At 44.8% G+C, this 23,504-nt stretch overlaps 1 protein-coding gene across 4 annotated transcripts in view; it reads right to left on the reverse strand.

Annotated features, from left to right (window-relative positions):
- PIGL (phosphatidylinositol glycan anchor biosynthesis class L) overlaps nucleotides 1-23,504 on the reverse strand; it is a gene marked incomplete at both ends in the record, with an annotated part of 59,817 nt that overhangs the window by 34,657 nt on the left and 1,656 nt on the right. For 3 of the 4 annotated variants that reach the window (XR_014775248.1, XM_084760927.1, XM_084760926.1), the window contains one exon: nucleotides 13,179-13,278. The exons of the other annotated variant lie outside the window; for it this stretch is intronic. Coding sequence is in view for 2 of the 3 variants with exons in the window: in XM_084760927.1 (XP_084617053.1) it covers nucleotides 13,179-13,278 (100 nt within the window). The remainder of the gene's footprint in view (nucleotides 1-13,178; nucleotides 13,279-23,504) is intronic. 4 annotated transcript variants of the gene reach the window in all.

Raw genomic sequence — 23,504 nt, forward strand, 5'->3', positions numbered from 1 at the left:
CCCTTCAAACAATTTAGGAGCCCGGACAGATTCAATGTCCTTTTTCTACACAGGGCTTCAGTTTCCCAAGTGGAATCATAGAATGGTCTTTTCCTTTCTCCAAAGATGCAAATGGACCAGGAAATCTCAAGTGTTTGGCCCTTTGGGAAATACTCCCATAACACTGTCCGAAGGTCACAGGTGTGCAGGTGTGCAGCAGTGTCTACAAGCTGATACAGGTGGGTTAATGACCACTTACCTTCTTCCAAGATAGTAAAACGGAGAGGGGAGATAAGGCTTGGCAGATAAGTGGGTTGTAGTAATTAGTAGTTCAGCCTGGAGCACTGGGACCCTGTTTCTCTCTGCTCTACATACGTATAAATACTGCTGCTGCTTGTAGACCAGAGACCCTTGTGTGAGTAATAAAAGATGTCCAAAATCTGGTGGTGGCCTGAACTTTTTTTTTTTTTTTTTTAATGATAGGGCTTATCTATGTAGCCCTGGGTGTTCTGGAACTCACTCTGTAGATTAAGCTGTCCTGGAATTTAGAGATCCACCTGCCTCTGCTGGGATTAAAAGTGTGCAACACCACTATCCTGCTTTTTCTTTGGCATTTTGAAAAAGGCGCCCAGAGGCTGCTGAGGCCTTGTGCCTGAGCACCAGTACTGTATAGAATTGGAGCTGTGTTCCTGCTTCTCAGAGACATCCTACATGCTGTTGCCACAGGCTTGCAGAGCTCAGGTAGGAAACTGTGCTTCACAGTGTGCAAGTTGGCTGTTTAGTGTGGTGCCTAGAACAGGCTGTGCTCTGCTCCATGCGCTTCCACACTGTATAAAGGGTTGTTTTTCTGGCCAGGCCTTGTCCTAAGAGACTCCAATTTACTAGTAACTTTTGACTTCAAGGAAAGACGATGACTGCAGCGCTGGGGTGGACTAGCGAACTGCCATCTGTTAGGGACAACCCAACCAGCACAGGCTGCTAAGTGACTTAGCCCTGGGAGAAGAAAAGGGAGCCACCTTGGGGCTGGAGGGATGACGCGGTGGTTTAAGGCCTTGGCTGTTCTTTCAGAGGACCAGAGAGGTGGAGTCCCAGCACTGACATGGTTCAGAACCTTCTGACACTCCAGTCCCGAGAGATCTGGCACCCTCTTGTAGCCTCCGCAGCAACAGGCAAAACACCCAATACATACAAAATTCAAACAAAGGGAAAAAAGAAAGAACTCCCACATGTTGTGGGAATAAAAGATGAATATTTATTTTCAGTAAGGGGTGAATTGAGACAGTAGGAGCCCATGGCTGCACTGAGATCATAACCAGGCCCAAGGACTAATCAGAAAGACACTGACAGCATGGCCTCACAACAGCCTGCCATCTGAGACCTGGTATGTATCAAGGACTGACAAGCAGAGGATGCCCTAACTGTCCCTGGAGCGTCTGCTCAGCTTGCTCCCTTGCTGTTGATGAAGCCTACTTACGGCCTGTCCAGCACTGTCCACAGTCAGGACCTGGTTCACTGTTTCTGACTCTGGGCCTGGCCTAGCCTTCCGCAGCTGGACTCTGCAGCTTCACTGTCCAACCCCGACTCCAGCAGCTCTGCAGCCCCTCACTCCTGGTCTACCACTCGTCTGCTCATTACCTTGTCAATATAGACTGCCTCTCTGTCCACTTCTGAAAATCTCTGAATTCTGTGCAGCCCTTTTAGTATGTGCTTGCTCCGTAAACCACACATATGCATGTTGATATATAGGTATATTTACTGTAAGCTGTATGACATGAGAGCTAATGTTAGTAATTAAAATTGGTACAAAAATTCCCCAAGTGGTGGGGCACACCTTTAATCCCAGCACTCAGGAGACAGAGGCAGGTGAGTCTCTGTGAGTTTGAGGCCAGCCTGGCCTACAGAGTGAGTCCAGGACAGCAAGAGCTACACACCACTGAGTCAGTCTCTGTCTCTGTCTCTCTGTCTCTCTCTCACACACACACACAAAGAAAAGAAACTGAATCTGAATTCGCCTTGGCCAGATTACTAAAGTAGGTGCAATTATCAGCTGCCATTGGGGTCTTGTGAGTTTATTGTTATTCAATGAATTGTGGAAAAAATACAAATGTGAGTCACCCATTTCTGACCCCAATAACATGGGGCTAGAACAGAATTGAATCTATTAATGAACTTAAAAAATGTCAATATTTCCCAGTACTTGGGAGGCAGAGGCAAGTGGATCACTGTGAGTTCGAGGCCAGCCTGGTTGACAAAGTGAGTCCAGGACAGCCAAGGCTGTGAAAAAGAAAAAAAAAAAAAAAAAAAAAAAAAAGTCAGCATGCTGCTTGGGCCCATCCCAAGGGCTGGTTTAAGAGGCAGTTGTAACAGGACTTAGAATCTCCTTTTGTTAACACTTCTCAGGTGTGTGTGTATGTGTGTGTGTGTGTGTGTGTGTGTGTGTGTGTGTGTGTGTGTGTGTTCATGCCTTTAATCCCAGCCCTTGGGAGGAGGAGGCAGGTGGATCTCTGTGAGTTGGAGGCCAGCCTGGTCTACAGAACCAGTTCTAGGATAGCCAGGGCTACATAGAGAAATCCTGTGTCAAAACAAACAAACAAACAAAGAACGCCTCTCATCTGAGCTCACAAGGTCAGACTTGAAGCCTGCCATCTCTGGCTTCATTCTCTAACTGCCTCCTTTACTTGGCTTCTGCCGGGCTTCCCAAGGAGACACCCTAATAACTTACAGGGGGCGGACGCTGCATGCATAGTTCAGTGGTAAAGCACTTGTACAGCCGCTACAAGGTTCTGGATTTGGCATGGGGGTGGCGTGGGGCAAAGGAGAGGTTATATCTAAGAATGGGTGATAGAAGGTTGGTTTGCCCTAAATTGATCAAAAACGCCTTGGACTCCCTTCAAGGCTGAAGTGGAAACAGAGGCTGCAGCCCAGCAGGAACAGTCGTCTTCATGTGAACTAGATCAGAGTTCAAGCCAGGCCTTGACATATGCTAAACAAGCATTCTGCCAATTGAGCCACATCTGTAGCCTGCTTTTTAAAATTAAATTGTGTGTGTGTGTGTGTGTGTGTGTGTGTGTGTGTTCAAAGGCCAACTTGTGGGAGTCAGTTCTCGGATCATGTGGGTCGCAGGAATTGAACTCTGGTCATCAGGCGTGGCAGCAAGCACCCTTACCTGCTGAGCTACTTTGTCAGCCCCTGTTTAAATGGTGAGGAAAATTGAATAGATACTGAAAGGGCTTAAAATAATAGAAGATCAGAGATAAATGAAAATATCTATTAAGGCATATTACACATATAAGAAATTATGTGGCAGCTGGGCAGTGGTGGCGCACGCCTTTAATCCCAGCACTCTGGGAGGCAGAGGCAGGCGGATTTCTGTGAGTTCTAGGCCAGCCTGGTCTACAAAGGGAGTTCCAGGATAGCCAAGGCTACACAGACAGACCCTGCCTTGACACTGCTCCCTGCCACACACCCCCCCGAAAAAAATTATGTGGCACAGGTCAGTGATGAAGCTGTGAGTAACAGATGTGTCAGGTGGAGACTCGGCAGCCAGCTCTAGGAAATAGGTCACCAGTAACTTTCCTCCCTGAATTCTGGGAATTTATTTAATAGGTAAACAACAGAGCAAGCAGTAATTTGATATGCCCAAATCTGCTTCAAGTTAAGTAGATAAAAGACGGGTGGAGCCAGCAAGATGGATTGGAAGAAAAAGGCATTTGAGGCTGACCCTGACCAGGGCAGAGAGAGCTGAGTCCTGCAAGTTGGCCTTTGATCACCACACACGTGTTACGGCACTCCAGTGGGTACACACACACACACACACACACACACACACACACACACACACGTACACACGTACACACAAACAAATAAGAAAGATAGGTGGCGGGGTTGGGCCACTTGCCTAACATCTGCGAGACCTTAAGCACTGAAAAAAAAAAAAAAAAAGGTGAAGGCTTCACAACACTAAGTGCCAGATAAATTCAAATTTCAGGCCTGGCACAGTGGCCAAAGCCTTGCATCCCAGCACTCAGACATGTGACTCTGATTTCCAGGCCAGCCTAGTGTGAGGCTATACAGTGAGAGCCTGTGCTGGAAAAAACGATGGCTCATGCTGGCAATCTCAGCACTGGGATGGATGTGAGCTCCCTTTTTTTTTTTTTTTTAAAGATTTATTTATTATGTTTACAGCATTCTGCCTGCCTGTATACCTGCAGGTCAGAAGGGGGCACCAGATCTCATTATAGATGGTTGTGAGCCACCATGTGGTTGCTGGGATTGAATTCAGGACCTCTGGAAGAGCAGCCAATGAGCTACTTAAGGCTACAAGTGAGATAGTAAGTAACAGCCTGGTACAGTGCAAGATCTTGTTTATAAAAACAAAACTGTGAATTTCAGATAGATCACTAATAGCTTTTAGGATAATTATATCCCATGAAAAGTTAGAGTAATGTTTACCATTACAAATAGACTTAAGCTAAAACACAAATAGAATTTGGCATCTTATATTTTGTTTGTGAGGCACACACCTTCTTGCAAGTCAGTTATTCTGTCTGGGAGGTAATAAAGTGGTTGTTGTAAAAAAAAAGATGTTAGAGATAATCCAACAGAACATGCATTTTATGGACAAAGAACTGAAGATCAGAGTGTTGGTGGGCCTGCCTGCTGACAAAGGGCATGTGGGGACAGGTCTAAAGCCCTGCTGCTAGAGATGATTCCCAAGTCTGTTTTGTTTGCTTGAGATAGGGTCTTACACTGTAGTCCAAATAGGCCTTGAACTTCCAGCAAGTCTCCTGCCTCATTCCCACAAGTGCTGGGATAACAGGGCATGTGTTACTCTGCCTGGCCCAAGCCTATTTTTAAAATGACTTTATTTGGGGATGGGGATGTCTCAGGCCTTATGAGCACTCGCTGCTCTTCCAGAGGACCCAATGCTCTCTGCAGGCAAAATGGCCGCACACATAAAGTAAATCATTAACTATAGAGAATTGGTTTTATTTATTTGTGAGTGTGCACATGTCCATGTGCATGCATGCCATGGTGTGTGAGGTCAGAGGACAATTTACAGGAGTTGGTTCTCTCCTGCCTTATGATCGAAGGATCAAACTCAGGCTGTCAGCTTTACCTGTTGTGCCCCTCGCCAGCCCCTAAGCGTCACTGTCTCTTCCTTGCTTTCATTTGTTTTGAGACAGGGTTTCTCTGTATAGCCCTGGCTGTCCTGAAACTCACTCAGACTAGGCTGGTCTTGAACTTAACTGCCTCTGCTTGTGACTGCTGGGATTAAAGGCATAAAGGTATGTGCCTGCTCAGCCCTAATGTCGTCTCCTCCTCCTCCTCCTCCTTCTTTTTCGTTTCTCGAGGCAGGGTTTCTGTGTAGCCTTGGCTGTCCTCGATTCCTTTGTAGACCAGGCTGGGGAATTTCATTCTTGTTTTGTTTTGTTTGTCTCTGTCTTTGCCTCTCTGCTTCTCTGCCTGTCTGCCTGCCTGCCTGTCTGCCTGCCTGCCTGCGTGCCTGTCTGTCTGTCTGTCTCTCTCCTTCGAAACAGGGTCCCTCAGGCGGGCCTCGAACTCACAGAGATCCACCTGCCTCTGCCTCCTGAATACTGGGCTTAAAGGCGTGGGCCATCATGCCTGGCTAGGATTTTCATTCTTTATATTAAAGACTTTCAATAAACTTCTTCCAGCCTGCAACATCAATCTGGGTTTGGTGGCAAGGGTAAGAGCAACTTCAAAGGCTGGTCTCATAGCATGTCACTAGGCTGTGAGGCCCTGTCTCAGAGAAAAGAAACCAAGGGCTGGCCAGATGGATCAGTGGGTGAGAGCACGTGTTGCCCAGGCAGATGACCCACACAGTGAAAGGAGAGAACCAGCTCCCCAAAATTGCCTCCACACATGCACCATGGCCTGCGTCTCCTCTCCTAACCAAACACATGTAACTTAAAATTGAGTACAATTGAAAGCATGCCATGCTTAACCTTAAGTTCTCCCCCAGGCATTTATTTGCTTAGATGTTTGTGTGTGTGTGTGTGTGTGTGTGTGTGTGTGTGTGTGTGTGTAGGTCACAGGACAACTTGCCAGAGTTAGTTCTCATTTCTACCACGTGGCTTCTGGGAAACGAACTTGCGTCTTTATATTTGGCATCAAGTATCTTTACTCACTGAGCTATCTTGCCAGCTCCAGGATTATCAATTTGATGGGATTTAGCTTTACCATGGAAACAGATCCCTGCCTATACCTGTGAGATATTATCTAGATTAGTTTAACTGAGTTGAGAAGAACTATCCTAAATGTGAGTGGTGCCATTCCATGGGCTAGAATCCCAGTCTGAAAGGGGGGTAGGGCGAGCAAGGTGTGAACATTCATTACTGCCCCCCCCCAATCCTCCCCAGCCCCCTCCTGCTTCCTGTCTGTAGATCAAAGCAACCAATACTGCCTGCTCCTACAGCCTTCCCTGACATCCCCTCAGGAATGTAAGTCAAAAAACAAAAGCAAAAACCCAAACAAACAAACAAACAAACCCCTTCCTTTCAGGTTACCTCTGACAGGGGGAAAGTACCCAACACTGCAGACACCCCTGCTTTTCTCAGTGGTACTCCCCTGGCTCCACCTCACTTCCCTTGTACTCACTCCCCTAATCATGTGTGTGGAAGCCCAGCCTGTCTTCAGTTCTCAGAATAATCTGGGCTTAAAGAAATACGAAAGCAGCTTGCGGGTTCACATGGTGGCTCCCTATCAAAACGTCTACTTTGGTCTCCTTCCCTGGTTTCTTTTCTAGGAAACATTCTTGCCCTGGCTGCCTCTTGGCAGCACGGAGCCATGCCCTGTCTTGCCAGTGGTGCTGAAACTGTGCCTTTGAACCTCAGCCCAGGCCCTCTGAGAATCTGGAAAACGGACTACAGGTTTTATTTTAGTCTCACACAGTAAGCGGGTGCTAGGTCAGAGTCACTTTGGCTGCAAGGACATCCTTTTGGTTTCCTACTAAAGGAGGAAGGTTCTGGGCAGGAGTATGTGACAGTCAATCCAATGGTTCCAGGCTCTGCCCCCTGGCTTCCCTTTCACTATGTGATCTCTATGGATTTATTGGAAAAGAAGTGCTAGTAAGCCAGGCTAATTTACGCTCCCTGGTGGATAGCAGATTCTATTTTCTTGCTTAGCTAAATTAATAAAGCCACGGATAGGCAGGCTTTCTTTCTTTCTTTTTTCCCCCGAGACAGGGTTTCTCTGCGTAGCATTGACTGTCCTGGACTTGCTTTGTAGACCTGGCTGGCCTCGAACTCACAGCGATCTGCCTGTACTTCATACTTTGAAAGTACAAAGTTGCCAGGAAATCCACTGTTGAAGCTTAGGCTCGGCACCAGATGTTCTCAGTGCAAGGCCAGCTGAGTGACCTTGAGCAGATGATTCCGCCTCACCATAATCAAAACTTTTTATCAGTAAAAATGGAAACTAATTAGATCACCTTCAGGCCTAAGCAAGATCATGTCTTAAGTAATTAAGTATGCTCTTGGCATGACAGTAAGGGTCTTATGTCTACTTACATCATCGCAGGTGGCAGGTCCTCTATAAACTCCCTCCTTCCCCTTTCCCTTCATTTTTCTCGGTGACACAGCTAAAGAGTCTGATGAAAGGGGAAGCTAAGAGGCTTGCGTATTTCTCTGGACTAAATTTGCTTTCCCTCAACTCATGTTAAGTGAAAGCACTAACCCCAAAGTGACTGCATTTGAACATGGCTCTCAGGAGGTAAATAAGGTTAAATGAGGCCATGAGTGTGAGGGCTTAATCTTATGGAGCTGGAGATCCCATGGGCCTACTCCACATGAAAGCTCAGTGTGAGGGTGGCCACACCCCATGCACATGAAGGCTCAGTGTGAGGGTGGCCACACCCCATGCACACGAAGGCTCAGTGTGAGGGTGGCCACACCCCATGCACATGAAGGCGCAGTGTGCAGGTGGCCACATCCCATCCACATGAAAGCTCAGAAAGGTTGTTAGAAAAGCTTAGATTGTTTTGAAAAGAGGGTCAAGAAATAGTAACATAATAGGCTAATCTGGGGCTGGGGAAATAGATCAATGGATACAGTGATTGCCATGTAAGATTGGGGACCAGACTTCTAATGGCTTAAAGATTTTTCTAACATCACAAAAATATAAATCATTAGAAAAACCTAAATAGCAGGAAAACATTGAATAAACTTTTGTAGACTGCTTAGGTTGGCTTCAAAGCCATGATTTTCCTGGCCCAGCTGGGATTAAAGGTGGGCACTACCGTGCCCAGCTAATTACGTTATCTTTACGGAAAGACGATATTGAGCTATACCAGACTCATTTTGTCTCCGGATGGTTCTGTGGGAGAGGACAGCATTACCTGAAACAATGCCAACAGCAAACATCCATTTGTAATCTATCACCTCCCTGCGTCTAGAGCAGTTACTCCCTTCTCTTCCACTAACGTTCAGATTCCAATCGTCTATGGTCAAGAAACAAGCTGCCCCCATGCCAATCCAGAACAGACTGAGGTCAGCTTTGTTGGGAAGATGAAGAAAATAGAGATAAACAAGGGGCAAGGATGATGAACCTCTCCTCGGGCACAGACTGGAAAGGCCTCTGCTTGGCTGGTCTTCCTGTTCTTTGCTGATGTGTATACGCAGGATCTATACATGAGAGAGCTCCTCCTGCTCCTGCTCCTCCTCCTCCTCCTGCTCCTGCTCCTCCTCCTCCTCCTGCTCCTGCTCCTCCTCCTCTTCTTCTTCTGTTTTTCGAGACAGGGTTTCTCTGTTTAGCCTTGGCTAGCCTGGAACTCACAGTGATCTCCCTGTCTCTGCCTCCCAAGTGCAGGGATTAAAGCTGTGCACCAACACGCCCGCCAAGGGAGCACTTCTTAGACCAGTGAGCCATGTCTTCCTCCTAGTCTCCTTTGTATGTTCCAAAACATGAAGTCAAGCATGTTTACCAGTCACAGCTGCGCACGCCTGTAATCCCAGCATTTGGAAGCAGAGGCAGAGGCAGAGGCAGAGGCAGAGGCAGGTGGATCTTTGTGAGTTCGAGGCCAGCATAATCTACAAAACGATAGAGTCCAGGACAGCCAACGCTACACAGAGAAACCCTGTCTTGAAAACCAAAAAAACCAACCAACCAAACCAAAAAGGTTACCAGTTCACCTTAGACTTTGTTAGTGTTTCCCTGCTAATGCTAACTAGGGCTAGCTCCTGGACAATGAGCATTGAGAAACAGTGAGAGAGCAGTTATAGTGAAGATATAATCCCTTTACCTGCCGCTTCAGTCCTCTAAAGATACAGCGCTCAGAGGGTGATAACACTTGCCACCAACCTGATGACCTGAGTTCCCTCCTTGGCACCCACACGATAGAAGGAGGGAGCAGGCAACAGTTCTCACAAACTGTCCTCTGACCTACACATGCGCACACACACACAGAAAACAAATGTAATTAAAACCAGCAGTGTGAATATTAAATATACCTACGTGTTGGCTGGGTGTGGTGGTGCACACCTTTAATTTCAACACTCAGGAGGCAGAGGCAGGCGGATCGCTGTGAATTTAAACCCAGCCTGGTCCACAAAGTGAGTTCCAAGACAGCCAGGGTTATTACACAGAGAAACCCTTTCTCGAAAAACAAAAAAAACAAAGCAAACCAAACAAAAAACATATCTATGTGTACACACACACACATATTTTTTTTTCCAAGATAGGGTTTCTTTGAATAGTCCTGGCTGTCATAGAACTAGCTATATAGATCAGGCTGGCCTCATTATCACTGAGATTTGCCTACCTCTACCTCCCCAGTGCTGGGATGAAAAGTGTGCACCACCACCACTCCTGGTTAAACCCCCCTCAAAAAAATTTAGGTTTATTTTTATTTATATGTATGGGTGTCTTGCCCATATGCCACCACATGTATGCAGTGCCCGGAAGAGGGTGTCAGACGCCCTAGAACTGGAGATCTAGACAGCTGTGGGTTGCTCTGTGGGTGCTGGGAACTGAACCTGTGTCCTCTGGAAGAGCAGTCAGGGCTCACTGTTGGACCATCTCTCCAGCCTACAATTTAAAGACCTACACCCCCCACCCCCACAACAGGGTTTCTTTGTTTTAGCTCTACCTGTCCTGGAACTCACTATGTAGACTATGTTGGCCTTGAACTCACAGAGATCTGCCTACCTCTGCTGGGATTAAAGGCCTGTGCCACTACTGCCCAGCTACAATGTAAACTTTTAAAAATGCCAATTTATCTTTGTGTCACAGGGTACCATGCAGACATCAGTTCTCTCTTTCCACCACATGGGCCTTAGGAAGTAAACTCAGATTATCCAGTTCGCACCTTTCTCTCCTGACCCTCTGTAGCCCTGGGCTGCCCTTGAACTCATGGCAATGTCTACTTCAGCCTCCCTAGAGGCAAAATATTTTCAGAAACATTTAAAAGTTTCTACTGAGGAATTGGGTGTGGTGGCGCACGCCTTTAAATCTCAGCACTAGGGAGGCAGAGATAGGCAGATGTGATTTCAGAACCACTTTGGTCTAGAGTGCAAGTTCTAAAACAGTCAGGACTACATAGCGATACCTTATTTCAAAAATAAATAAACCCTAAGCATAAACCACAGTATGTGGGCAAGTTAGTGAGGTACACTGAACTTTAGGCTCTCAAACTGTGAAAATCATAAAACCCAACAGTACAAGATTTTAAGTGCAAAATTTTGTGACACTGAAACCCATTGCCTGATTTTGTAAAAATGAAATAAATAAGCATCAACAAATATATTTATATAGAAAAATATATATGGCATGTAAAAGTTTTTTTAGTTCTTTTGTTGTTGTTGGCTTTTGTTTATTTTGGTTTTTGTTTTTAGAGACAAGGTTTCTATTTGTAGCCTTGGCTGTCTTGGAACTCTGTAGACTATGCTAGCCTCAAACTCACAGATATCTGCCTGCTTTTGCCTCCGTGAGTGCTGGGATTAAAAGTGTGCATCACCATGTATGGCTTCTTTTTTATTTTTATATTTATTTATTTATTTTTGTTTTTCAAGACAGAGTTTCTCTGTGTACCTTGTGTATACCTTCAGAGGACAACTTTGGGTAACAGTGCTAACTTCCCATCTTATTTAAGACAGGTCTCTTGTTTCTTGCTTCACATAATAGGTTACTTGGGCTGAACACCCTTGGGTGTTCTATCTTTCCCCTTACTCTAGATGTGTGTGACTGAATTTGACCAACCACCCCCCACCTCCACCCTGCACCCCTGGTCACCAAGGGAGGGTTTCACTGTATAACAGCACTGGCTGTGCTGGACTCCTTTGTAGACCAGGCTGGCCTATCTTAGCCTTCGTTTTCAGTATCTCCTGTCTGGAATATGAGTAACAAAATCCCACTCATGTTGTATAAACTTCTTCTTCTTCTTTTTTTTTTTTTTTTGCTTTTCAAGACAAGGTTTCTCTGTGTAACAGCTCTGGCTGTCCTGGAACTCGCTCTGTAGACCAAGCTGACCTCAAACTTACAGAGATCCGATTGCCTCTGCCTCCCAAGTACTGAGATTAAAGGTGTGCGCCACCCATTGTTAAGTCTTATAAGCTTCTTAGAATTATTAAAAAATAAAATGAATAATTATGTTCTTGTTGTTGGAAAGCAGATGGTCAGTGTAGGAGGAAAAAAATGTAAATACCAAGGATTTTTGCAGTGGTGACCTTCATTCACATTGTATTAAGATGTGTCTCTGTATATTCTGTTGTTAATTGCTGGACCGGCAATGAGCTAAATGCCAACAGATTTTGGTATTGTCATTACTATTGAACAATCTCCTGCCTCAATGTTGTGTAAAAGTTGTTCTTCATAATCTCTGATTGGTCAATAAAGAGCTGAACCTCCTATAGCTTTGAGAGGAGAATTAAAGCAGGACTTGCAATCCCAGGAGTGAGGTTCCAGGTGGACGAAAGAGAATTAGAGTGAGATGGAGAGAAAAAAGGTCACCGGGCCATGAGGGAGTCGCCGTGAGGACAAAGGTGGAGCAGGAGCGGCCAGCACGAGACTAGAGTACAGGTAACAAACAGGGCCTGTGGCTGGGAAGTAGGCCAGGCTGGCATAGACAAGACTGCCCAGGTAGAGTGCTTTAAGCTTATTATAAATATAATAGATCTCCGTCACATTCTTTGGGAGCTAGAGTGAGCATAGAAACAACCATTAATTCAACAGACTTTTTTTTTTAAAGTTTTTTGAGACAGGGTCTCTCTGTGTTACCCTTGCCTGTCTTGGACTCACTTTGTAGACCAGGCTGGCCTCGAACTCTCACAGCGATCTGCCTGTTTCTGCCTCCCAAGTGCTGGGATTAAAGGCGTGCGCCACCACTGCCCGGCAATTCGACAGACTTTAAATATAACTCCTGAAATAGGAACATTTTACTGTAACCATCAGTAAATTCCTGGTTCTTCCAACCCTTTAAAAGATAGATGTGCTAGCTCTTTCCATTACCACGGTCAGGTAACAGAGAGAAATAAGGACACTGTAGAAACGAACGCTGTGATTGTGCTGGTACACGTCTCCATACACTTTCCCTGCTAAGCAAAGCCAAGCCTTGGGGAAATTGCTCCTTCCAGGCCTGGACCAGTAGAAAGTATATGAAGGTCTTGAGTGCGGAGGTGTAGGTTGGTGAGTGCTGACATCACCTGCAAAGTTTGATCTAAACATAGCACACACCTGTAACCCCAGGTCCCCGGTATGAGGCAGGTGGGTCAGAAGTTCAAGGTCGTTATCCTTAGTTATGCAGGGTGTTCAAAGCCAGGTTGGAAACTCAACCAAACTACAACAAAAGTAAAAGTAGATTTCTGAATTCTACTCACATTAGGTTTTATGGCTTTTCATTGTGGCAATGCAGATTTACTGCCAATAGATAATTACATTTTTTTCCTTTTTCTTTTTTCCCGGTCCGAGACAGAGTTTCTTTGTCCAGGAATTCTCCTTGTAGACCAGGCTGGACTCAAACTCACAAAGATCCACCTGCCTCTGCCTCTTAAGTGCTGGGATTAAAGGCGTGCTAATTTCTACATTCTGTTTTTGTTTTGCTTTGTTTTTCGAGACAGGGTGTCTCTGTGTAGCCTTGGCTGTCCTGGACTCGCTTTGTAGACCAGGTTAGCTTTGAACTCACAGAGATCCACATGTCTTTGTCTCCCAAGTGCTAATTTTTACATTCTTAAATAACAAATTACCTGTTATCAATAATCATTACGTGGGAAGGTGGAATTCCCAAAGCATCACAGCTCTCCAAAAGTTCTTTCTTTCGAATCTCTCCTTGATTGTAGTAATTTCCTGAGGAAACATATATAATGATGCTTTAATAGCAGAGGCCTGTCTGCTCACTCACTCATTCTTTTTTTTTTTTTTGGTTTTTCGAGACACAGTTTCTCTGTGTAGTCCTGGCTGTCCTGGACTCACACTTTGTAGACCAGGTTGGCCTTGAACTCACAGCCATCTGCCTGCCTCTGCCTCCCGAGTGCTTGCTTACTCATTCTTATTTTGTTCCCTGGGGGATTTAAACTGTCGGAAAAAGTCAGGATTGTGATAAGAAGTTGAAGAAAACAGAACATTTAATGTTAAGGTAGTCCCATTAGCAGATGACTAGCAGCATACTTTTTAAAATTTTTTTCGAGACAGGGTTTCTCTGTGTAGCCTTGGCTGTCTTAGACTCACTTTGTAGACCAGGCTGGCCTCGAACTCACATTGAAAACAGCCGCACATCTTTTTTTCTGAGCCAAAGCTCTTTGACTTGTAGTATGTGGATAATGACTAATTCACAAGGTTTTCTGGAAGGTTATTTAATAAAATTAAAGAGCTCAGTTAAAGCTGGGTGTGGTGGCTCACGCCTTTAATCAAGCACTTGGGAGGCAGAGGCAGGCGGTCATTGTTAGAGGCCAGCCTAGTCTACAAAGGGAGTATAGGACAGCCAGGGCTACTCAGAGAAACCTTCTCTAGAAAAACAACAACAACAACAACACCTCAATTAAGCAGTGTTTACTTTCTCTTCTCTTTACCATCTTTGAGATGAGATATTGATGAGTAGTCCTGGCTGGCCTGAAACTTACTATGACCAATTAATTTTAAAATGTATTTGGGGGCGGGGGGCGCGGCTGGAGAGATGGCTCAGTGGTTAAGAGCACTGACTGCTCTTCCAGAGGTCCTGAGTTCAATTCCCACAACCACATAGTGGCTCACAACCATCTATAATGAGATCTGAGGCCCTCTTCTGGCCTGCAAGCGTACATGCAGGCAGAACACCATATACATAATAAATACATTTTAAAAATGTATTTGGAAGAAAAAAGGTCCAAGCTTCAGCCAGGCATAGTGGCTCACACCTTTAGGCAGAGGCAGGTGGATCACTGTGAGTTTGAGGCCAGTCTGGTCTACAAAGCAAGCCTAGGACAGCCAAGGCTACACAGAGAAACCTTGTCTTGAACCCTCCCCCCCCCAAAAAAAGTTCAAGCTTCTACCATTATAAAATGAGAGAATACAGTCTTGTCGACAAGGTGTAGCTAGAATAATGAAACTACATTGACTCTTTTTTTCTTTTTCTTTTTTTTTGGTTTTTTGAGACAGGGTTTCTCTGTGTAGCCTTGGCTATCCTGGACTCGCTTTGTAGACCAGGCTGGCCTTGAACTCACAGCGATCCGCCTGCCTTTGCCTCCTGAGTGCTAGCATGAAAGGCATGAGACCACCACCCCCAGCCTCAATGAAGACTTTCAGAGGTACTATTGGAGTCCTAACAGGAAATATTGAAGTAACTGGCAGGCCAAATGCAAAGACCACTGATTCTCAGCCTTCTAGCACTTTGGAAGCTGAGGACGCCATAGTGAGTATCAGGTCAGCCAGGGCTAACAGAAAAGAAAAGAAAAACAAACAAACAAAACAAATCTAGAGTTAAAAGAATAAGCAAAAGACTTAGACATTTTCCAAAGAAATAATAAGTGGCCAAGAAGCATGTGAAAAGACTAGTTATCCATCAGCACTGGGGTTTTTTTTTGTTTGTTTTGTTTTTTGTTTTTTTTTGTTTTTCAGACAGGGTCTCTCTGTGTTAGCCTTGGCTGTCCTGGACTCACTTTGTAGACCAGGCTGGCCTCGAACTCACAGCGATCCGCCTGCCTCTGCCTCCCGAGTGCTGGGATTAAAGGCGTGCGCCACCACGCCCGGCTCAGCACTGGTTATTAAGTAAGTATGAAGCTAAGCCCACAATAGATTATCACTTAGTACCAACTAGGATGGGTGGAGCAACAAAGTGTAAAGCTGTGATCCTTGATGAGGATGTAGAACAAGCTGGGACTACAGCACATTGCTGAAGGGAATGCAGAACGGTCCAACTGCTATAGAAAAGTGTATCAATTATTCAGAAGTTGATTTCCTTAGTTATTCTTTTGTTCCTGAGACAGGGTCTTACTATGTAACCGTGGCTGGCCTAGAAGTTGCTATGACTTTATCCATCTGCCTCTGCTGGGACTAAAGTCAGGTGCCGCCATGCCTAGCCTATTCAGAAATTTAATCACTGTATCACAATGCGACTCAGCAGTTACATTCACAAGAACAGAGGAATGAATAAAAAATGATACATACACAGAATGAAGACATTACTCAGTCAGGAAAACAAATGGGATACATTTCAGTGGTTGAGTGCTTGCCTAGCATGAGTGAGGCCCTGGGCTCCCCCAGTACTCTCACTCCTGCCTCACCCACAGAACAGGAATCAGGTAGACGAGAATGGTAGCACAGGCCATAATCCCAGTACTCTGGGAACTGAGACAGGATTGTGAATGTGAGGCCATCCTGGGTCACACACACTGAGTTTGGGGCCAGTCTGGGATACATGGTGTGGTCCTGACACAAACCAAACAAAGTTATGAAACATGCTACAGTACTGATGAGCATAAAAAACATAAAGGTAATATAAGCCATATGTAATATAACAGCGACTGTATGATTCTATTTATAAAAGCCACCTGGACATGCAAAGTCACAAACAAAGTAGAACTGTAGTCCCAGAGGCAAGAGGAAGGAAGGAATGGGAAGTTCTTGCCTCATGGGTTACACGGTCTCTCTTTACCATGATGAAATGCGAGTGATGGTTACATAATCTTGTGAAGGTACTCGCTTTGCTGAATTGAACATTTAAAAATGTTCAAGTTAATGGCCGGGCATGGTGGCGCACACCTTTAATCCCAGTACTTGGGAGGCAGAGGCAGGCAGATCGCTGTGAGTTCAAGGCCTGCCTGGTCTACAAAGCGAGTCTAGGACAGCCAAGAGAAACTCTGTCTCAAAAAACCAAACCAAACCAAAAAAAGTTCACATTAGTAAATTTTATATTATAAATATTTCTGACACAAATGAAAGGAACAAAAAAACAGAAACCAGAGTTTCACTCAATGAAACTCTCCCGGGGGCTGTTGATATGGCTCAGCAGGTGAAAGAGCTTAATGCCTGGCCAGATGACCTGAGTTCAATCACCAACTCTCCGTGTGGTGGAGAGAATCAAATCCGAAAGCTTTTTTTTGTTTGTTTTGTTTTTTGAGACAAGGTTCCTCTGTGTAGCCTTGGCTGTTGTCCTGGACTAGCTTTGTAGACCAGGCCTGCCTCAAAGAAAACAGGTTTGTTTGTTTTTAAGACAGGGTTTCTCTGTGTATCCTTGGCTGTCATAGACTTGCTTTGTAGACCAGGCTGGCCTTGAACTCAAATCAATCTGCCTGCCTCTGCCTCCCGAGTGCTGGGATTACAGATGTGTGCCAGGCCCACTTATTCCATTCTTTTTTTTTTTTTTTAAGATTTATTTATCTATTTTTATGTATACAGTGCTCTGTGTGCATGTACATCTACAGGCCAGAAGGGGGTATTGGATCACATTATAGATGGTTGTGAGCCACTATGTGGTTGCTGGGAATTGAACTCAGGACCTCTGGAAGAGCAGTCAATGCTCTTAACCTCTGAGCCATCTCTCCAGCCCGGCTTATTCCATTCTTAATAGAATACAATCAAGATTTTTTTTTAAGAAAAAGAAAATATAAATGTACTGGGTTATGGGGGCTGGAGAGATGGCTCAGCAGTTAAGAGCCCTGCCTGCTCTTCTAGAGGTCCGGAGTTCAATTCCCAGCAACCACATGGTGGTTTGCAACCATCTATAATGTGATCTGATGCCTAATAATAAATAAATTTTAAAAAACATTTTAAAAATGTACTATGTTAGAAAGAACAGATTAGCAGGTCATGCCTCTGCCTGAGTGCTGGATTAAAAGGTGTATGCCACCATGCAGGATATTAAAGATAAAGTCTTAGGTAACCCAGGCTGGTTATCAAAGAGGATAACCTTGAATTCCTGATCTTTTTTGCTGCGAACTGCCAAACACTGGGATTACAGCCATCATATGTGCCTTACTTAGACTGTCCCTTTCGGCTGAGTTTAAATGTTTCTCAAGAAGGAACACTGTGAAGAGTTGTTAACGACTAAAATGGATTTATTTAAAATAACTCTGTGAGCTTTATTTTAGGAAATACAGTGAGTCAGCTATGTCTACTGAAACTCTGACCACGTGAGGTAAATGGCAAACATGTTTGAGAATATTTACTGATGGGAAAGCAAGGGCTGTATCTGAAGGATGGAAACAAAAGTAGCCTGAGCCCCGAGGGATTATGTAACAGACCCAGGGCACTTAGAGAGCATCTGCACACCTTGAATGCTGTCAGGCTTGGACCTCAGCTATAGACAAGGGACGTCTACATAAGGAAAGGACTTTCAGAACCTTACACCTTCAGTGATAGACAAACAGCGACTACAAACACAGGGATGCTCGGATTTGGCTTGAATAGGAGGTAAACTAAGAAAAATGTTCACCTTCAGGTTTCTTAAAGTACTACTCGACTTTCCTTGGTGTGAATGACTCTACTCTAAAAATAGCTCCCAACAGTGTCCCTAGCCCCATGTGAATCTTTTTTAAAAAATATATTTTGTTAATTTATTCATATTACATCTCAATTGTTATCCCATCTCTTGTATCCTCCCATCCCTCCCTCCCTCCCATTTTCCCCTTACTCCCCTCCCCTATGACAGTGACTGAGGGGGACCTCCTCTCCCTGTATATGCTCATGGGATATCAAGTCTCCTCTTGGACTCCATGTGACTCTTGAGGAGCTTGATGCTGCCTATCAGCGGGTGGCGCCTCCTTCTCTCATGGACCTAGATGAGCCTTGCAACTACTACAAGCAGAGAGTGTAGCAGAAGTGATCCTGCAGGATTTCTAGAGCTGGTCATGAAAGACAGCATGGCCGCCCCTCGATTCTCTCTCAGGATGCCTGCCCAGGAGCCCAGCTGCCCTGTGGTGTGTAAAGAGGGAGAAGGTCACCTGGATCCATCTCATGTGGGTTTCCTGATTGAAATGGCAGCTCCCAGTTTGGGAACCCTCAGCTGAGGGTCTCAATACTGTGGACTAGAGATCCTGTGCTCTGTCGGTAACCATGAGACACTAGCTAAAATTTGGAGTGATCTGAGGCAGGCAACGGCTTCAGTCATCAGGGGCTGGGAGATGATTCAGTGGGTAAGAGTGCTTACTGCTCAAACACAAGGACCTGAGTTTGAATCCCCAGCGCTCACATGTCGGCCATGTGGTCACTATGCCTAAAACCCTAGAGCTGTTGGGTGGCGTGGAGACAGGAGGCGTGGTGGCTGCCAGCCTAGCTCCACGTTCAATGAGAGACCTTCTCTCAAAAGAAATGAGGCTGAGTTATAAAACAGAATACCGTATGTCCTCCTCTGGCCTCTGCATGTGCATATCAGCACACACAGATGCACATATACCACCCACTCACACAACATATGTGCACATACATATAAAACAAGCCTCAGGGTGTGGTGGTACACACCTTTAACCCTAGAACTCGTGAGGCAGAGGCAGGTGGATTGCTGTGAGTTTGAGGCCAGCCTGGTCTACAAAGCAAGTCCAGAACAGCCAAGGATACACAGAGAAACCCTGTCTCAAAAAAAAAAAAAAAAAAAAAAAAAAAAAAAAAAAAAGAAAAGAAAAGAAAAGAAAAAAAGAGAAAAAAAGAAGAAAAAAAAAAGAAAGCATAAAACATACATGTAAAACCCCAGGATAAGTTGTAGAAACAAACAGAATCAGACATACAACAACTGAAATTGGGAGTCATTTGGAGGTCTATTTAATTGAGTAAAGAAATAAATGAATGTATCAAGTATGAGAACGTAACAGAGATAGTAAGATTTGCCATAGGAAACTCTAGGCATTAAAGGACACAGTTGCATAAACACCATCTGAGTATGTCAGACCTTAGGTGTAACACCATTAGCTGCCAGATATGGTGGCATTTGCCTACAGGCCCAGCTGCTCAGGAGCCAGAGAGAGATCAATCCCAAGTTTGAGGTTGGCCTAGATAACGTTGTAACACTAAAGGACTGGGGTGTAGGTCATGGTAGAATACGCCCTGGGCTCAACCCAGCACAGAAACCAGAACCAAACAAGACTTCTTAACAGATATGAAAGAAGGCCAACATGAATGAGAAGACATGAAAAGAGACAAAAAGGCCTTATGTTACAGATATGTCCTTTCCTGACGTCAAGTCAGTGAAATTCCAATGGGAGAAAATGCCAGTGAAGTTTTTCCTTGAATATCACCAACTGAATCTAAAAATGTATTTAGAAGAAAAAAAAAGTCAAAACAAGCAAGCATGCGCAGAAGAACAACCAGAGACTTGATCATATTGGGTAACAGTGCTCGAAGTTTTAGTAATTTTGCTGCTGAGACGGCTTAGCAGTAAGCTGCTGAGCCTGATGCCCTGTTTGGACCCTAGAATTAAAGTAAAAGTGGAAGGAGAGAATTATTCCACAAGGTTGTCCTCTGACCTTCACACACATGGGGTGATGTATGCATACCCCACCACACACATAAAAATAATGTATTTTTTGTAAGGGTTAAGAGTTGGTTTTTCTTTTTCTCTTTCTTTTTTATTTCAAGACAGGGGTTCTCTGTGTACCCCTGGCTATCCTGGACTCACTCTGTAGACCGGGCTGGCTTTGAACTCACTGCGATCCTCCTGCCTCTGCCTCCTTGAGTGCTGGGATTAAAGGCCTGTACCGCCACGCTTGGCGGGAGTTGGTTTTTCAAGATGGTATTTGCTGTGTAGCTTTGGCTATCCTGGAACTCGTTCTTTAGACCAGGCTGGTCTTCCCCTCACAAAGATTCACCTGCTTCTGCCAAAGGTATGAGGCACCACCGCCTGGCAAAAGTTAAAGTACTTTAAAATAGAGATGTTAGAGGTAGAAATGGCTCCGCAGTTAAGAGCACTTAAGGCTCTTGCAGAGGATCTGGGTTCAGTCCCTAGCATCCAGATAGTCTCCCTCTTCTGGTCTCCATGGGCACCACACACACAGCGATGCACAGATATATAGATGCAGGAAAAACAACTGTACAAATAAAACTAAAAAGAAAAAGGAAAGGATTTTAGACTATGAGAGTAGAGAGACGCATTCATGCACGCACACATGCATAGAGTATAGACTCCCATAGGAACTAGGGGCACAATCTAGAGGGGAGATGTTGGCTTTCATGAGTCCAATCTTTTTTTTTTTTTTTTTTTTGGTTTTTTCGAGACAGGGTTTCTCTATGTATCCTTGGCCATCCTGGACTCACTTTGTAGACCAGGCTGGCCTCGAACTCACAGCGATCTGCCTGCCTCTGCCTCCCGAGTGCTGGGATTAAAGGCTTGCGCCACCACACCCGGCCACGAGTCCAATCTTTTTTCTTTATTTTCCCTTTTTTTTTTTTTTTTTTTTTTTTTTTGGTTTTTTCGAGACAGGGTTTCTCTGTGTAGCCTTGGCTGTCCTGGACTCACTTTGTAGACCAGGCTGGCCTCAAACTCACCTCCACCTGCTTCTGCCTCCCCGGTGCTGGGATTAAGGCGTGTGCCACCACGCCCGGCTTGATTTTATTTTCAGTTATGTTGATATGTATGTCATGGGTGGTAGGTACATGTGAGTTCGGGTGCATGTAGAAGTTAGGAGGAGGGTGTTGAATCCCCTGAAGCGGGAGAGGCAGTTAGAAGCCTCCCGAAGCTTGTGTTGGAACCAAACCTAGGTCCTCCACGAGAGCAGTAAGCACTCTTGTCTGCTGAGCCATCTCTCCAGTCCGTTTAAAGATTTCTTAGAGTGACTCAGGGCAAGACAGGCAGAACAGTGGATGAGGACACTTGCTGCCCAGCTGGATGACCTCTGTCCAGTCCTAGGGACTGGTAGGGTGAAAAGAGCAAACTGTCTCCTGAAAGTCTTCGAACTACCAGGGCCACTGTATGCAGGTTCCTCGCCCACAAATAGATGAATGTAATAGATTAAAAAAATAAATTGAAGCTGGAAATGGTGGTACTCGCCTTTAATCCCAGCACTCAAGGAGGCAGAGGCAGGTGGATCACTGTGAGTTTGAGGCCAGCCTGGTCTACAAAGCAAGTCCAGGACAGCCAAGGCTACACAGAGAGGCCTTATCTCGAAAAGCCAAAACACCAAAACCAAAACCAAAAAATAGTTTGATGAACTAATGGTTCTTGAAAGTATCACCAACTTAGTGATTTCATCACCTGACATGGCACACAAAGCAGCTGGGCAGCCTGGGTGTAAGGGTTTAGAGCAGCTAGGGGCTACAGGGCCTTAGGTCTTGTGAAATTCTAGGTGATTCAATGTCTATTTGTTGTTGTTGTTGTTGTTGTTTTGTTTTTTCCGAGACAGGCTTTCTATGTGTAGCGTTGGCTGTCTTGGACTTTGCTTTGTAGACCAGGCTGGCCTTGAACTCACAGAGATCCACCTTCCTCTGCCTCCCGGGATTAAAGGCTTTCAATGTCTATTTGTAAAATGGAAATTGTATCTTCTCATAGGATGGCTGAGAGCAATTAACTGAGTCACCACCATCCGCACAAACCCCTTTTTCTTGCTTCTCCTTCCCCTTGAACTAAGGATGTCATTGGGATAAGCTATTTTCATAAATGGTCTAGAGGGATTATCCCTGCTATTTATATAGTCTTATTTTTTTGAAGCCCAGATCAAAAGAAAACCTACTTGGAGCCTTCTTTAAAGAAACCATCTGAAAAGAGAATCAATGCTCGTCTCTACTTCCTGCCCACTGTGCTCTCTTCATTGCCCTGCTACAGTTTCCACTATACTATATTTTTTGATTGTGACTCTAGTTTTTTTTTTTTTTTTAAGATTTAATTATTTATACACACAGTGTTCTGCCTATATGTCACCTGCAGGTCAGAAGAGGGAACCAGATCTCATTATAGATGGTTGTGAGCCACCATGTGGTTGCTGGGAATTGAACTAGGAACCTTTGGAAGAGCAGCCAATGCTCTTAACCTCTGAACCGTCTCTCCAGCCCCGTTACCCTAGCTTTTAATGGCTGAGCCATCTCTCCAGCCCTCACTACACTATATTAAACATCACTATTTTCTTGCGTGTACTACAACAGTGACCAATTTAAAATGGCAAGTTGAGTTTAGAGGAAATAATTAAAGACAACAGGAGGAGTGCTGATTGCTAAGTGAATGCTTAAATCTTCTATTAGGGGGAGATTTTGGGAGGCTGAGTGCCAAGCATGGTTGAGACCTTTGGCGCTATCTTAAAAACTGAAAGAAAGACAATTTGATTTCTGGCTCCAAGTTTTTAATGTTCTACTGAAAATATTAAGTATCAATATATAATAAAGGACACACTGTATCCATACTGTTGCAAGCAAATACAGTGTTTGTTTGTTTGTTTGTTTGTTTTTTGGTGTTTTGAGGCAGGGTTTTTCTGTGTAGCCTTGGCTGTCCTGGACTCATACTGTAGACCAGGCAGGCCTTGAACTCACAGTGATCCATCTGCCTCTGCCTCCTGAATGCTGGGATTAAAGGCCTGTGCCACCACGCCCAGCGCAATTACAGTTTTGATGCAAAATTTGAAAGAAATTTGTGTATAATCCAATTCTAATAATTATAGTATACAAATAAATAAGCACAGAGTATTCCATACTCTTCCAGAGGAGCAGAGTTCAGTTCCCTGCACTTTTTTTTTTTTTGAGACAGGGTTCCTCTGTAGACCAGGCCGGCTTGAACTCAGAGCTCTGCCTACCTCTGCTCCCCGAATGAGTAAAGGCTTTTGCCATCACTGCCCATCAAGTTCCCAGCACTCTTATAATAGTTCACAACTGGCTATAAATCCTTTTCCAGGCAACCCAACCCTCTCGTCTGGACTTTGTAGGCACCAGACATGCATGTGCTGCACATACCTGCACACAGGCAAAACACCCATATACATAAGATACGTCTTAAAAATAGAGAGGTAGCCGGGCGTGGTGGCGCACGCCTTTAATCCCAGCACTCGGGAGGCAGAGGCGGGCGGATCGCTGTGAGTTCGAGGCCAGCCTGGTTTACAAAGTGAGTCCAGGACAGCCAAGGCTAACACAGAGAGACCCTGTCTCAAAACACCAAAAAAAAAAAAAAAAAAATAAATAAATAAATAAAT

This window comes from Acomys minous (assembly GCF_964271855.1).
Source record: "Acomys minous genome assembly, chromosome: 16".
NCBI classification, from domain to species: domain Eukaryota; kingdom Metazoa; phylum Chordata; class Mammalia; order Rodentia; family Muridae; genus Acomys; species Acomys minous.